Source organism: Chlorocebus sabaeus, chromosome 7, assembly GCF_047675955.1.
Source record: "Chlorocebus sabaeus isolate Y175 chromosome 7, mChlSab1.0.hap1, whole genome shotgun sequence".
Classification (NCBI taxonomy): domain Eukaryota; kingdom Metazoa; phylum Chordata; class Mammalia; order Primates; family Cercopithecidae; genus Chlorocebus; species Chlorocebus sabaeus.
In genome coordinates, this window is record NC_132910.1 from 90,991,204 (window position 1) to 91,005,743 (window position 14,540).

Below are 14,540 nucleotides of genomic sequence, written 5' to 3' on the forward strand. Positions count from 1 at the left end.
TGTCTTTCTGCCTCAAATCCTTCTATAGATTCCCATTTCTCTTAAAGTCAAAGTTGCCTAAGAGGCGCTGGATGGCCTGGTGTCTCCCAGCTCCTTCATACCCATCTCCCCTCCACCACCACACTCCAGGCGGCCGTGCTGGCCTCTCCGCGGGCTCTTTCCTTCCTCTGCATCTGCACCAGCGCTTCTCTCCATGTGGAACGCGCTTCTCCTGGCTCCTTGCTGGGCTTATTGTCATCCTTCAGATTTCAGCTCACGTCTCTCCCCAGAAAGGCTGTTCTGGCCACCCTGGCTCAGTGAGCTGCACCTCCCACTTGTACTTTATCGCATCCTTCTGTTTTGTGTTCTTCACACCACTGATCACAATTTATAATCATTTTGTTTCTTTCTTTTCCCTTGGTATTGTCTTCTCCCATTTGAGTGTTGGCTCAAGGACCTAGTCTGTGTTGCTTACTAATGCGTCTGTCCCCAGTGTCTAGCAGAGATAAGCACACGACTGGTGGTCAGTACATGTATCTCTGGAATGAAAGAATAAGTCATTACATGGACATGTCTCTCCAGCATAGTAGGTGGCTCTGGAGCTGAGTGTGATTTCATTCTTTAGAATGTAAGCAGGAATCCTTTCTTAATGCTCCCTCCGTTTACCTAGCAGAGTACTGTGCATACCACAGGCCTGCAAGAGAATTTTGGACTGACCCCCAAGAAGCACACAAATGTAACTTAAAGCCAAATATTAGAGAAAAAAACATCTTTTTCACTGGAGACAGAAGGCCATTATCCATGTCTCTTAGTTTCCTCTATGCACAGTGGGGTTAAATCCTAAAGAGAAATACTACAGGTCCCCAAATCTAGGATAGTGTGTCTTTTTTCCTCTGAGGGCTCTCAGAAAAAATATTCTGGCAGTGAGGAACAAGAGATGCTGGAATGAGTTACTGAGGAGGTGGTAGAATCTCCTTTTCTGGAGATCTTTAAAAATAGAACAGCCATCTGGGATGATTTAGATATGGTCTTCATTGAAGAAGGGGGAGGAAGGGGGATGAAGGATCTCTCTAAGTCCCATCTCATCCTTGATTTTCTGATATTTCACTTTAAAGTTTTATTCATGGCAAATGCCTGAAAGGAGCTAGGAATTCACTTTTTCTTTTTAACTCAAAGTTAAATCCCATTTTATTTTGAACTGTAATTCTGCTGAATCACTATCCTTCTCTCTTCAAATGGACAATTTGGATGTCATAAGTTTTTTATGTAGAAAGTTTGGATGGAACTTAACTTTCCTTCTTTCTTTCTTAGAAAGGAAAGCAAAAGGATGTACGAAGGACAAGTTCAGAGGTTGGGAATGACAGGCAGAAGTGCGAATCTCTGCGTGGATTCTGCTCCTGCCACTGAGAAGAACTGAGGGAGGCGAACAGTACATGGAAAAACAGGCCAAGACTTCATGGAATGTGGAACATCCCACAACAGGGACCTGGTGCAGCTGAACACAGGAGTTCAGCCCTAGAGGTCTAGTTTACTATTTATAACTACTGAGTCTTCATTTTTGTTTGTTCATTTGTTTTCATGGGATGAAACTTGGTAAAGTCATGTAAATGACAAGAGGTAGACTTTTCTTCTATTTGGCTATGAAATTATGGCAGTTGAGCTGTTTCTTTCCTTTGTTCTTATGACTCTCGCTTGACTTATCAAAGTTGCAGAGTCAAAAGAATAATAGATTTTAATACACATCAGGCTGAATCTTACTATTTTTGCTATAGAGGCCATGCTGTAAAAAAGCCTTGTGAAATTTGTTTCTCAGCACTATTTGTATGTCATAACTGTTTTTCTAACCTAAATAAACTTGGTTGCGATTATCAAATACATTTATTTTTAAATGTTCATTACAAGCACTGTTGTTCATCACAAACTAATGACTAATGACTTTAGTTATTTTTTTTCCAAAGGGAACAGAGATTTCAATGACATTCACTTTTTTGCCTTTCTGTAAGTTAATGAATAATCCATATTTTAATGGAATATTGTGTTAAGTTGGAACAAAGTGTGACCAGAAGGGTCTTCACAAAACATGCTTGCAAACTGTGGCCTTGTCACTTTATATGATATTAACCAAGGACACATGCTTCTTCATTTGCTTACGGAGCCCAGGACTGGCTGTGTATCCACACAAGCAACACTTCTGTGGATCTGTGCGGGTGTGTCTGTGCACTGGTGCTAGAAGTGGAAGCCAAATGCCAAAATCCACAGAAAGAATATTCTAAGGTAGAAATAAGAACTCCGCAAAACAAAAAGGCAGAAAAAGAATATTCTCAAAGAACTTTAGTACGAATTACATTAAGGGACATTTATAATACAACATGCACACACCGCTGTGTTTTGGTACATCCTGTTACATAACTGTTCACTAAAGTGGCCATCAACCGCCCTTCATTAGTGGAGGATACACATTTGTCCTGGGCAGACGGAGACATCTGATCCTTAATAGAGCAGAATTAAGTGTCTGCAGGGAGACTGTCATTTCTACAGAGCATGGCTCCAACTTTTTCTCCCAAGAGGCCCCAGTCCCAGCCCCGGAGTCCCCAGGATGACTGTCTGGGGTGAGTGAACTGCAGGAGTCCAGCTGGGGCCAGGGCGCACATAGGGAGATTTAATCTCTGGGATAAAGACTGGTTTGGGTTCAGCTACGTCAGACCTGAAGAATAGGCCCTTGCACACCACCTTCTCTCTGCTTTAGAATCTTCCCTTTGCTCCGCTCACACCAACATGGGCAGGTGGGATCAGCTGAAAATGCCGTCTCACCAAATCCCACTGGCTGATTCCCTCTTTCTTCTCGTTTCTTTCCTCCTCATCTGCCCCCTTCTCCTGTCCACCTTACTTGCTCTGGAAGACTCCAGGGAGCCTCCAGGAGCCCTGGACAAACTCAGTGGGCCAGTGGCACATTCTCTGGGAAATCGAGGTCTGAATCTGGAGCTAGCCTATCTACCACCCCTGACACGACCTCCAAATCACATCCAGACTCCAGGTGGCTTGTGCTTAACTTCCACGATTTTCCTTTCCAGCTTCTGGTCAGTTTCCTTCCCTCTGCATGGCTGGCTGGCATATATGAAAGCTGGTCACTTTGTTATTTACAAACTATAGTTTTCAGTCTCATACCCTCTCCTGAGCTGCTCACTATTGCTCCTGTGGGGTTTTCTCACAGTCTTCTTTTCACAAATTCATTCCCTCAGTGCAAAACAAGCATAGGGAGCTTGCTGGGGCTTGCAGAAAGAGGGAGGGGGGCTGCTGCTTCCCAAAGCCCTTCCTCTGGCACTGCCAACGTTAACGCTGATCTGTGGGGAGACTGCAATTCTAACATAATGAGATATTAATGAGCTCTGCACATGTCCCTAGCCACAACACTTCTCTCTCCCCACCACCCCCCTTCAGCAAATCTAGAGAGAATCAGCTCCTCCTCTGACACTACAATTCCTCCACTTCTCCCGGAGCCTGCCCTCTCCCACTCCAGCACCTAGGCTGCCCCGCTCACCTTAGGCTGCCAGCACTACAGAGCACCAAATGGGCTGGCACTGCCTTGTTTCCTGGCCTAACGGATGCTTGTTTAAACACTGGAGCTGTTTGCATTGCTGCGGCTCACTGCATGTTAAACACAGTCCTCTGAAACCCTATGCCAATCCAATAAAGGTATCAGCAGTTCAGTGTGGGGAGGCAATTACTATATGGTCCCAAGTGTGCCTTCTAAGCTCTAGGAAGGAAAATTTGATCGAACAACTAAAAGGAAAATCTGATTCGGCTCAGCATCACGTGGAGGACACAAGGCTTAACTGCAGCCAGGTCTGTGGGGGCAGAGGGAAATCAATCCAGGAGCTAGGGAGAGCAAGTGCACATTGTTAAGAGGGCTTTAAGCCAGCCTGTTAGTAATACTGTCTCCTGTGTTTGGAGAGACACCCGCCTGTCCTCCCCCTTCTGCTCCCTTCAGCTTGCTTGCTTGCTTTTTAATTCCAAGGGGTATACTTATTTATTTTTTAATGACAAACTGCCATCCTTCTTAACACCCTCCACCTTCTCACTCACCTTCAATTCCTTAAGCACTCATATTAAAAAAATGGCTTTTCTCGTGCAAGATCATTACCATATCAAAGGCAATGGAGAGAGAGAGCAAAAATGATAGAGGGATAACATACAGGCAGAGAGAAGAAGGCAGGCCTGCTTCAGAGAGAACGGTGGGTCCCTAACCTCAAGCTAATGATACCAGTCGATAATGCAATGGATTGGTTTTCTGCCTTAGCTAAGTCTGAAAAATCAGGGGAATTAGACACAAGATTTACATGTATTTCTCACCCAAGAAGCAGAAGTTGGAAAAGTGAATCGTTCCCTCTGTTTTTAAGTTCTGGATATGAAAAGATATGGAGCCTAGGGTTTCTTTTACTTCTCCTTCTTTTTCATTTCAAAATCAGCTCCAAAATGGCCCATCTTTCCCGAGGAAGAGTGAGAAAGCAGCAATGTATGTGTCTGGCAACACAGAGAAATGCTACCCACAATGCTCACGTGGTGCCATCCATTCACCAGGAATTTTGCCAAATCCTTGTCTATTTCTCGAGGTTCCTGGCACAGGGAACACAGCCAAGATGGAGCGGAGGGCTGCTGTCAGCATTGGCCAGCAGTAGTGCCTATCTAATGCATGTAAGGATAGAGCTGTTCCTTCAAAGGGTTTCAGGCCAGAGTGCTTCCAGGGGTGTCGGGTAGATCTGAAATCTCATGGGATCCCCTGCACCCCAGTGCTGAGACGGGGAGGGAGCTCTGCTCATGATAGGGTGCCAGAGGGATAAGTAACACACTGAAAAGTATTCACTATAAAAGCACACTGACAGGGTCTCTAGACCAGCCCATTATGAGAGTCCCTGGAACAGTAGAGGGTCTGGCCTTGTACCCTAGACTTGACTTTGTATTTCTTACTGCACCAGCTTTAGAGAAACTCCAGCTCCCACACCCCTGGATCCAGACGATGGAAGCTCCACCAAGCAAACAGCAAGGCTCTACCCACCCCACCCTGCAGTGGGGCACCATACTCTGCCCACTTCTCTCTGTTACTGACTGGGAACAGTCATGAGAGCTTGTAGAGGACTGTCATCTTCAATGCCCATAACCGTTGACATCAGGTGAGGTATTATGATTTTACATATATTATACACACACAGTGTATTTGGTTCTTGTCTTCTCCTTAGTTTCTTGACTTAACATTTCATGGAACGGCCTCATTATCTCAGGCCTGGAAATATGGATAAGTGCATTATAAACCCCTTCTGAAAATTATGATAAATGCCTTGCTTGTCTTGCATATTGGGAAGCAAAGTGTTCTACTTAAGTTTTACACATACATATTTTAAAGGGTAGTCTTTGCGTGTGTGTGTGCGTGTGTACACCTTTTAATAAAAATGTCAAAACAATTTTTAAAGATTTTAAACCTCTGTGATCAAAACCTTTCTAAAAATATTAGGGTGTTTCCCTGGCTTATTAGAAGGTAGATAATTAACTTTTTTTGATAACTCATAGTTATTGACCTTATTAATTGGTTACAGGTCTGCTGGTTTGTCTAGGGGAAAAAAACTACGTATTTGATTACTGGCTACCCTTATTATGAAGGAAGAGAACCTTGCAAAAAATGATAGACCAATACATTTACGAGACTCCCTATGACCCTGTTTTGATAGTACCCTGCTATATCTCCAGACTGTAAAGTCTGTAGGAACGTTAGGTCTGTTCCTCAATAAGGCATGAACTCACTCCCATCTCCACTCAGCAGAAATAGCACATTTTAATTTCTTTTCTCTTCCTAGTGTTTGACATATCACCACGGAATAAAAAAAGTGATACTGATGCCAAACTTCTTCAACCTATTATTCTCTTTTCCTCTCCCCAGACATAGAAACTCACAAAATCCCTGCGCTTCTATAATGTCATTCTAATCCAGAGATAGCGGCTGAATTATAATCAAATCACAGAAGAAAATTCTATTCCAGTGATGGAGAAATGTGGTAAAAGATACTATTTTGTTAACAGCAATTCTGAGATGATCGGAGTAGAGGCAATCACAAATGGACATGGTATTCTTTTTTTGATTGCTTCTTTGTGTGTATATTAAGAAGCTATTTTACCCTCAAATATATAAAGAACTATCTCTGAAATCTTTACCTTTCATATTATTTATATAAAACTTTTCCTCCCTTTTTCTAATTTGTAATACATGAAATGTTTTCTTCATGTTATTCTGTTATCTTGAATTATGTTATCCTGGATCAAGAAATAGGATTATATCCTTCTTACCAACGTGAAACAGAAGTCATATCCTATTGTACAATTGTTAAATGATTATTAAAATCATTGGAGTCAGGTATACTAAAGTGTACTTTCATCATCTGGCAGATTATGTTGAATAACAAACCAGATGTTCCATTACTTCACTCCCAACTACTACTTCTCTCCAAGAGGGGTGGGTTTGCACTTTGATATCCTACTTGCACACAGATGTAAAAATCTCTTTCTTCCCCTTAGGAAACTAGCATCTTATTATTCATTTACTACCTTCTCTGGGAAGAGCTTCCTTGATCTCATTTCAGTATTCATTTAGCTCATTACTTCCTGAGGACCAAAAATTACTAGAATGCTTTGTGAGACATAAAACCTGAGATTCCCAAATCTGCATTACTGATGATGGAAAAACCCAAATTAACAACGGAAGGAGCTGTGGTTCGGTGACCTTTCACTAAGTTTTTTTTTTGTTTGTTTGTTTCTTCAGTGTTTAGTAACACAGAGGCCTAATCAGCAAAACATGATTTCAGCTTCCTTTAGAAAAATGAGGCCTTTAGAGCAAAAGGTGATTTTGAGCAAAAACTAAATTTTGGACCCCTAAGCAAAATGTTTAGAGAGGTTCCTTCTCCATTAACCATCCCCAGAAAGGACCTCAACCTGCAATGCGCAAGGGGTGGGAGAGAGGATGAGTGAGTCCCTGTATTCTTTTTGTTTGTTTGTTTGTTGTGAGATGGAGTCTTACTCTGTCGAGCAGGCTTGAGTGCAGTGGTGAGATTTCATCTCACTGCAGCCTCTGCCTCCTAGGTGCAGCTGTTTCTCCTGCCTCAGTCTCCTGAGTAGCTGGGATTACATGCGCCCCCTACCACACCCAGCTAATTTTTGTATTTTTAGTAGAGATGGGGTTTCGTCATGTTGGCCAGGCTAGTCTCGAACTCCTGATCTCAGGCAATCCACCTGCCATGGCCTCCCAAAGTGTTGGGATTACAGGCATGAGCCACTGGATGCGGCCCCAGTCCCTGTACTCTTGATAAGATAAAGTGGCCAAAAAAACAAGGTGTTGTCCAAAAACTGAGAGTATAAAAATAAGGACGAGAGAATGATAGGAACTGGGGCTAGTGCTCCACCTTCACCCTCACCATTGATGATATCTAATTTCAGGTAGTCACAATTGCCTTTCTTTGGAAAGGGTACCTGTCTGGTTAAGATCAAGCTGACAAGCACTTCATTATAGTCTCTCTACTCTTCTGTATGTTTGAACATTTCTAAAATAAAAAGTTTTTCATAAAAAGTATGTTGACTGGTTCACTGGAAAAGGAGAATGTATAGAAGGCAAAAGAAGTGAAGGGTGTCAGTCCAGTCAACTTGGAACTGAAAATCTTAAGCAATCTGCCAAGTCACAATGCAAGAAGCAAGAGAAGGATGGAGAAATGCCAGATGCAAGGAGGGCAGCCCATGGTCCTGCTCAAAGAACTTTTTAGGGTGATGGGAAGGTCCAGAAAAAGAAGGACATGCTGCTGTCTGCATCTTGCCCTCAACAGAGGATTCAGACAGAGCTGCATCAGCTTCAAAAACCAAACACCCATATATCGAGAAGGCATATGCTCTGTTTATTTGACCTGAAGGAAAAAGGGTTTTGCTCACGCTGTCAGACCCATATATCTACAAACAAGTGGAAACAACAGATGTAAGGCATGGAAAGAAGTCGTGTATAGAAAGAATAAAAATAATATCTGACTGCCTGACATTCTTTAAAGGTAGTTTAAGTCCTTTTCGGTTAAGGAAATGCCTACTATAGGGCCAGGTGCAGTGGTTCACGCCTGTAACACTAACACTTTGGGAGGCTGAGGTGGGCGGATCACCTGAGGTCAGGAGATCAAGACTATTCTGGTTAACATCATGAAACCCTGTCTCTACTAAAAATACAAAAAATTAGCTGGGCATGGTGGCGGGCACCTGTAGTCCCAGCTACTTGGGAGGCTGAGGCAGGAGAATTGCCTGAACCTGGGAGGCGGAGCTTGCAGTGAGCTGAGATCGCGCCACTGCACTCCAGCCTGGGCGACAAAGAGAGACTCGTCTCCAAAAAAAAAAAAAAAGAAATGCCTACCATATTAATGACTTAGTTTATGTAATTAATTAAAACCTGCAATTTTTTTAAACTTTGAACTTTGACTTGCAGAAAAGTTGCAGCATACAAAGCTTGTACCCTTTATACCACTTCCCTCAATGCTAACCATATGCTTACATAACCATAGCATAATTATCCAGAACAGGAGATTCATATTCATACAATACTATTAATTAAACTACAGGTCTCATTAGAACTTCACCATTTTTTCCACCACTGTCATTTTCTGTTTCAGAATCCTATTCAGGATGATTCCATATTGCATTTAGTTGTTACTGCTCCATAGAGAAGTATTGCCTTCCAGGAAATAACAATTCCTCAGTCTTTCCTTGCCTTTCTTGGGCTTGACGCTTTTGAGGAGAACTGATGAAAATGATTTTGTAGAATATCTTTCAGTTTGTGTTTGTTTAATGAGTTTTTTCTTCCTCCCTCCCTCCCTTTCTCACTTCCCTTCCTTCCTTCCTTTCTTCCTTCCTTCCTTCCTTCCTTCCTTCCTTCCTTCCTTCCTTCCTTCCTTCCTTCCTTCCTTCCATCTCTCTCTCTCTCTTTCTCTCTTTCTTTTTGTACTTTTTGTAGAGTTAGGGTTTCACTGTGTAGCCCACGTTGGTCTCAAACTCCTGACTTCAAGTGATCCGACCACCTTGGCCTTCCAAAGTGCTGGGATTTCAGGCATGAGCCACCACACATGGTTTGTTTAATGGTTTTTCATGACTGGAATGAGGTTATGTATCTTTAGCAAGAATACTATAAAAAGGATGTTGTGTCCTTCTTTGTATATCATGTAAAGGGGTTCACGATGTCAATATGTCTTATTATGTGATGTTTCATTTGATTACTTGGTTAGCGTGGTATATGCTGGTTTTTCCACAGCAAAGTTACTTAATTTTTCCCTTGGTAGCAAATAAGCATTTTAAGTGAGATATGCTGAGACTACGCAAATTCCGTTTCTCCTCAAATCACTGCCCACTAATTTTAGCATCAATCTGTGAATCTTGTATGTAACAGTTATTACCATGGTATTTCCCCAATGGTGATTCTGTTTTCCACTTTCCTTTTATATGTATTCTTTGGAATTCTACTTAAAGAGTTGTCCCTTCTCTCCTATTTATTCTTAAAATTAATTATTTATATAACTATGGACATCTGGATATTATTTTATTCTATGGGTGAAAATCCAATGCTATCATTTTTTATCTTGCTGCTCAAATTCCTCTGTCTTTGGCCATTAGGAACACCATTTATGTGGACTCCTATGTCCTTTTAACAAGCCCGTATCTTTTTTTCTGTGTGTTTCCTTATTTACTGGCACTTTAAGATGTTTCAGGTTTATTTTGTGCTTGCCCTGCCTGAACCCTGGAATCAACTGCTTGCCAGGGTGACTTCGTTCCTTTTACTGGACAATGACGTTTAGAAACAAGATACAGGTGCTGAGTGAGTTTATTGCTACTGGGCTGTTGGTTTTAGGCCTTATCAACAGACAGAGCTCAGTAATACATGTATGTATGCTAACCCATTTATATACATACAGCTATATTTCTGCATCTGTGTGTCTGTGTGTGTGTGTATGTACATTTCAAAACATATGAGTTACTGCTAGCCTGATTCCAATCCAACATCACAGGGTTCATGCTGGCCTTCTCCTTTCTGTATCCATAACTTTTTCTCCATAAATGCGATACCTCTACTACCCTCCTTTAACTCAGAAGATAGTTATATTTAATGATAAGCTCTAAAGTCATCCATGGATTGATTTGGAAATGGATTTATTCATTTATAAAATATTAATTTGGCATGTACCATGCTGGAGGCCGTGGGCTCTGGGGTAGAACTCTGGGTGGAACACAAATGAATCTTAGCCCCTGCCCTCAGGTAGTTTATGGGCCACCAGAAAACATATCAAAAGAATACAGAGAGTAAGGACTGTTTGGAGAGACAAACAAATCACTCTGGGAGTGTAGAGGAAGGAGAAATGTACTCCCATTGCAAAAATAAGGAAAGGCTTCATGGAGAAGCTGTGGATCTGTAAGGATGGGCAGGATATGGATCTGCAAAGATTAGGGGAAAGCACTCAAGGAAACGGGAATAGCTTGAATAAAAGCACAAAAAGGAACAGAAGTAAGGCAAAGCATACCAAGGAAACAGAAAAGCTGTGTCTGGGGAGGAACTGGGTCCTGTGAGGGAAACACGTGGGGGCAGCTGGGTCCCAGAGCTCAATGAACAGCTGGCTGCAGTGGAATGTGGCCTTGTCTGGTGGGCCTGGAGAGCCCCTGCAAGTTTGTGAATAGAGAAGTGACCTGTCAGGAGTGACACAGTGGGACTCAAGAGTGGAGGGGGATTTGGGGGATAGAGAAGATCTTTGGAGGAGATAAATATTCGGAAGCTACTGAAATAGTTTAGGTATCAGACAGGGTCTGAACTGGGGCAAGGGCAAAAGGTATGAAGAGGAGAGGATGTATAAGAGCATATGAGCATAATCAATTTTGACAACAAATTTTGTAAGAGCAAGAAGAGAGTCAAAGGTAACCTCTGGGTTTCAAAAGGAGATATTAAAAACCAGAGCTAGAAACTAGGAGATAAGCAAGATGGTGGGAAAGTGTTCAATAGTCCCCCAGATGCAGAGTTGAGATAGATCACTTCCCTGTGACTATTTCAGTGCTCTGTCGTGAGTGGACAAAAAAGGAGAGAAAAATCAGACTTTATGTCAAACAATGCTGTTACCTTTTAGCAGCACTGGAAGTCTTTAGCAGAGGAGAAAACCATACTAAGAAGCAAAATGAAATTTCTAGATGGTAATGAAATTGAATTTATCTGTGATTGTGGTTAGCCATTGGCATTGATAATCACCACAGACAGTATTTTCTTTGAAGGTAGATAGTTAGCACTCTCTAAACTAGAAATTGCCCCCATTTTATCCATTATGACTCTGGAGCTTTTACAACAGAACCATATAACTTCAGTCACCAGGGAGTTTTAGAACACTGAAGTTAGAATGGAACCATCACTGCTACTCTATTAATGTTGTATCACTATTCAGATGCAGTTTATTGCAGGGAACAGCTTAAACTCAAATATACTAGCATCTATCCGATCATGACAACACTTCTTAGTTGGTACATAACATATGGGCAGAGGCTGTGCTTGCCGGAGACTATCTGTCTTTCAGGCTTAAGAAGCAATGGCGAGTCAACTGCTGTCGTGCCACAGTCTCTGTTTATCATGTTCTTATTATGAAAGGAAAGGCTAAATGTGTTCATTTGTTTGCAGGGTGATAGACAACTTAATCACGTCATAGGGCAACAGGAAGGATAGAAGTGGAGGGAAAAAGAGCAAGCAACTTTTCTTCTATTCGATTGGGAAGGAGTTTGGAACTACAGACCCGTTGGCTATAAGGAAGTCTGGTGTGGATGCCCAGCCTTGCCCCAAAGGGCAATAGGTCCTCGCTGAGTACTCCTGCATCCATCTGCTCTCCCATCTTCCCGTTTGTACAGGTGAGTGACTTCAAGCCTTATTTTAGGCAAAGTATCTCTCCTGCCCCAAAGGCTCTCACAGAACAAAGCTGCTGCAATGGTTCCTGAAACAGACACGATTCCCACAGAATCAGAGATAATTTTCATTTCAGAAAAGAAGACAAAGACATTATTTAATTATCCTCTTCAGGACAAAAAAGTACCACGTGGAAGATGGAGGCCAACTATTTCTTCTTCAGGAGAGTCAAAAGAATCACACTCAAGAAGAGGTTCACTACAAAATCTAAGGATGCTCATGGCCAGAATGCATTTCCAGGCAGAGTTTGTGGACACTGAGTTCACAAAGGTGCGGATGAAGACCGTGCGCTGGGCTTCACTAGCACAAAGACGGGCTGACGGTGCAAAGACGAAGAGCAACAGTCCCAGCCATCAGGGAACTCAGCAGCTTAGAAGATACTAAACAGCCACTCCTCCAGGAATTAAGTTCCCTCATTACAAAGCTGCCATATTAAGAAACATCTTTATAAATTAAGGGAAGCAGGGTTGGCAGGATTGAAGGGTCAATGCAAGCACTGAAACACAGTAGCAAGGAATAGGTAGAGGCAGAAACTGTGTCGTGGTAATCATCTTCCACCCGTGTGCGCTGTCCCCATACCTCCCACCTCAGTCACCACTTTCCCTGGTCTCTATGCTCTCAGGTACCCTCTTCTTAGTCCCTTTTTATTACGTTTAAATGAGGAGTAACATGGCACTAGACATCTGTACTTATTTATTAGTTACATGTTAGTATGTTGGTTCCTTTGGTTCTTATGTTACCAATTGATTTCATGATTTTTTTTTTTTAAGTTTCTAGTTAGGAAATTGAAGGCTCTGTCACTGCTATAGGCATTTCAAGCTTGGCCATTAGGCTCTGTATATTGACAGAGATAAGAAAGACTGCTATAGGTACATTTTTAGTTCTCTAAAAAAAAAACGGGTAAAAGACGTGGGGTAGAAGAATTAGAAGCAATGCAGAGTCCGTGGTTTTTCTCTCTCCTAAGGTTATGGCTCATGTCCCAAGTTGTTGGAAAGGAACCTCTGGTTGCAGCAGGACTGATGGTACAATTTGCAAGCCCAGTGTGAAATGAAAACGCAGGGCCCCTTGATCAAAAATTATAAAGAATCTCAAGACGGCGCCAGCAGAGCATTAAAGCAAGTCCCAAGTCCCAGGCGCCGCACAGCCTCGCTCTTCTGCAGTTCAGCTCTTCCTTTTACGTTCCTCTTCTGGCTACCTCATTTATCCTTCCGTAAACCTTCACTGATGAGAGATGTGGTAGCCCAAGCAGGTCTAACGTTCTTGCAACTAAAATGAACTGCACACTTAGGACACCACAGGGCTCCCACTGTCATTTCTTCCTCTTACCTTGTACCATCTAAAAATTGCAGGGATGTATTAAAATGCTTTCTACTCCTTGTTATTTTAAGTAATATTTAATTAGGTTTTTATGCTTTAATACGATGTCTGATGTTCTGGATCGTATCCTCTGATTTTTTTCCTACTATACTAAAGTTCCTGACACTAGCTTAGGAGGATGGACTGTATCCCCTTCATCAGAAGCCTTTGTCTTCTTTCTGCCTAAACTTCTGTCCCAGGCTCAACAATCCTCCCGTGCAGTCTCCTTCCATAATCTCCCTTTCTGGAGAATAAAAAGAACTTTGTAAAAGTACTTTAGAAATAAGCCGGGCGCGGTGGCTCACGCCTGTAATCCTACCACTTTGGGAGGCCCAGACGGGTGGGTCACCTGAGTCAGGAATTTGAGACTAGCCTGGCCAACGTGGTGAAACGCCATCTCTACTGGAAAAAAAACTACAAAAATTAGTTGGGCGTGATGGCTGGTAATCCCAGCTACTCGGGAGGCTGAGGCAGAATTGCTTGAACCCGGGAGGTGGAGGTTGCAGTGAGCCAAGATGGTGCCACTGTACTCCAGCCTGGGTAACAAGAGTAAAACTCCATCTCAAAAGAAAAAAAGTACTTTAGAAATAATTTTCTGATTTGCATACTACTTTGAATAGTATTTTTGCCTGCTTTCTTTGCCCAAATTTTTGTAAGAAAAAACATCATGCAAATAAAAGCTACTCAATTCTTACTTTCACAACAGGGACAGTATCTTTCTCCTATTCTCAGATTTTCATTGCTTACCTTTTACATTAGTTCCTCGATGGTTTATAAGTTTTTGTTATCTTGATTTTTTTTTGATATCTTGTAATCTTTTTATATCACCTAATTTGAACTGGAATGGAAGGATGTCATCATGTGGGGAAAAATATTATAAAATACTTTCAAAGAAACTAAGTTTCATTGATCTCAAGATTATGCAGTACCTCAAACTAAGGTGAACAAAGTGTTGCTGTGTTAACAGGGACTTGGAGTCAGTTAATTGCTTTAATAAGTAGATAAGGCTTATTTGCAATTAGCATATTGATTGTTTACATATAAATGAGAGCTTCTAAAGTGCTTGAGGGGAGCAGGAAAATAGCTTGTTAAGAGTTTTAAATGCCCCCCTTACAGATCATTCATCTCTATACTAATAGACACTATCTTTGAACCAAGTCTTTGCTAGTCCAAGGAGATATCAACCAAAAAGCTAAAATCACTATACATTTCAAATAAG

General features: G+C 41.9%; 1 protein-coding gene and 1 long non-coding RNA gene across 3 annotated transcripts in view; one reads left to right on the forward strand and one right to left on the reverse strand.

Moving 5' to 3' along the window:
* The window catches only part of MAML3 (mastermind like transcriptional coactivator 3), a 437,043-nt gene that overhangs the window by 203,146 nt on the left and 219,357 nt on the right, over positions 1-14,540 (reverse strand). The window contains exon 1 of one of the 2 annotated variants that reach the window (XM_073017643.1): positions 11,799-12,277. The exons of the other annotated variant lie outside the window; for it this stretch is intronic. Coding sequence (XP_072873744.1) covers positions 11,799-11,894 — 96 coding nt within the window. The 5' untranslated portion in view covers positions 11,895-12,277. Of the gene's footprint in view, positions 1-11,798; positions 12,278-14,540 lie in introns of those variants that run through there. 2 annotated transcript variants of the gene reach the window in all.
* LOC140712032 (uncharacterized) lies at positions 1,777-7,520 on the forward strand. Its single transcript, XR_012093451.1, has 3 exons — positions 1,777-2,588; positions 4,953-5,147; positions 5,909-7,520. It is a non-coding gene; the product is annotated as an uncharacterized lncRNA (long non-coding RNA).